The sequence below is a fragment of the Austrofundulus limnaeus genome, unplaced genomic scaffold, assembly GCF_001266775.1.
Source record: "Austrofundulus limnaeus strain Quisiro unplaced genomic scaffold, Austrofundulus_limnaeus-1.0 Scaffold74, whole genome shotgun sequence".
In the NCBI taxonomy this organism is placed as follows: Eukaryota; Metazoa; Chordata; class Actinopteri; order Cyprinodontiformes; family Rivulidae; genus Austrofundulus; species Austrofundulus limnaeus.
This window is the reverse complement of record NW_013952476.1, coordinates 1,087,824-1,088,938: the sequence shown is the minus strand read 5'-3', so window position 1 is coordinate 1,088,938 and position 1,115 is coordinate 1,087,824. Positions and strand designations below refer to the sequence as shown.

Below are 1,115 nucleotides of genomic sequence, written 5' to 3'. Positions count from 1 at the left end.
TGATTGTTTTTCTTACTGTTTGTATCGAAATATTTTCCTTTATCACTTACATCATGGTTTCACATATTTCTACAAATATTTACTGTATATACTTGTCCAAAATAGCAGCAGCAACTAATCAAAACACATAATTTACTGCTCTTGACAATAGGTAAAAAAACTATTAAGCAGAATTAAATACACGGTATCGTTGGTTTCCATCCTCCAACATTGCTCGTTTCTCATCTGGCCCCTGGAAAAAATATAATTGCCCACCCCTGATCTAAACCATTCTACCAAGTCGCACCGCAAAATGAAAGAAACAAACTCTTTATATTTGTCCGAGCATTGTCTTTCTTAAAAGATATATTTTCCTCATAGATTACACTCATCTTCTCAGCTCTTGAATATCTTCTGGATGTTATCAGGAAGTAAACATTTCTTTGACTTGTACAGTACTTSAACAGTTCTAAACTGGACTACATCTGTAAAAAGACTATGAATAACATGTTTGTATTTTCTCTGTACCCAATATTATGAACTATTCTAAGAGTTGAGCATCATCTGAAGAAGTAAACYAGGAAGTGAGCCCTCATTAAACTGCTGAGAACACGTATGACACGTATGTTATCAGAAACATAACTCTGCTCAGAATGGTCCCAGGCCGGGAGGCGATCCTGCACCGTGTGCCGTCCACACATTGAAAAAGTTACACAAAAATCAGCTTAAAGAGCAGCTCTTACTAAAACAAAAAGGAAACCGAGTGAGGACTTARAATAACCAACGACAGCCTCCTCACCTTTCCACAGCCGCACACAGCCGTCGTCCCCAGAAGAAGCCAACAGGGTGCTGGTGACGTTCCAGCTCACACGCCACACCTGGGAGTTATGATGATCAAACTGAGCCATGATCTGCACGTCGAACTTGGTTGGTCCTGTAGTGGTGCTCTCTTTCCTGCCGGGAGAATCCAGGACAAAGTTACAGTTCGTTTAGTTTTCTCTTGCATTCATTGCATTGGTGAGAGCAAATATTTGTGTGCAGCTTACTTTTACATGAAATGCAAAGATTTCAGGAATAGCAGGTAAAATAAGTATTGAACACGTCACCATTTTTCTCAGTAAATATATTACTAGAGG

The 1,115-nt window shown here is 39.1% G+C and overlaps 1 protein-coding gene across 2 annotated transcripts in view; it reads right to left on the bottom strand.

Moving 5' to 3' along the window:
- The window catches only part of seh1l (SEH1-like (S. cerevisiae)), an 8,572-nt gene that overhangs the window by 3,541 nt on the left and 3,916 nt on the right, over positions 1–1,115 (bottom strand). For both annotated transcript variants that reach the window (XM_014010847.1, XM_014010848.1), the window contains exon 7: positions 779–933. In XM_014010847.1, coding sequence (XP_013866301.1) covers positions 779–933 — 155 coding nt within the window. The remainder of the gene's footprint in view (positions 1–778; positions 934–1,115) is intronic.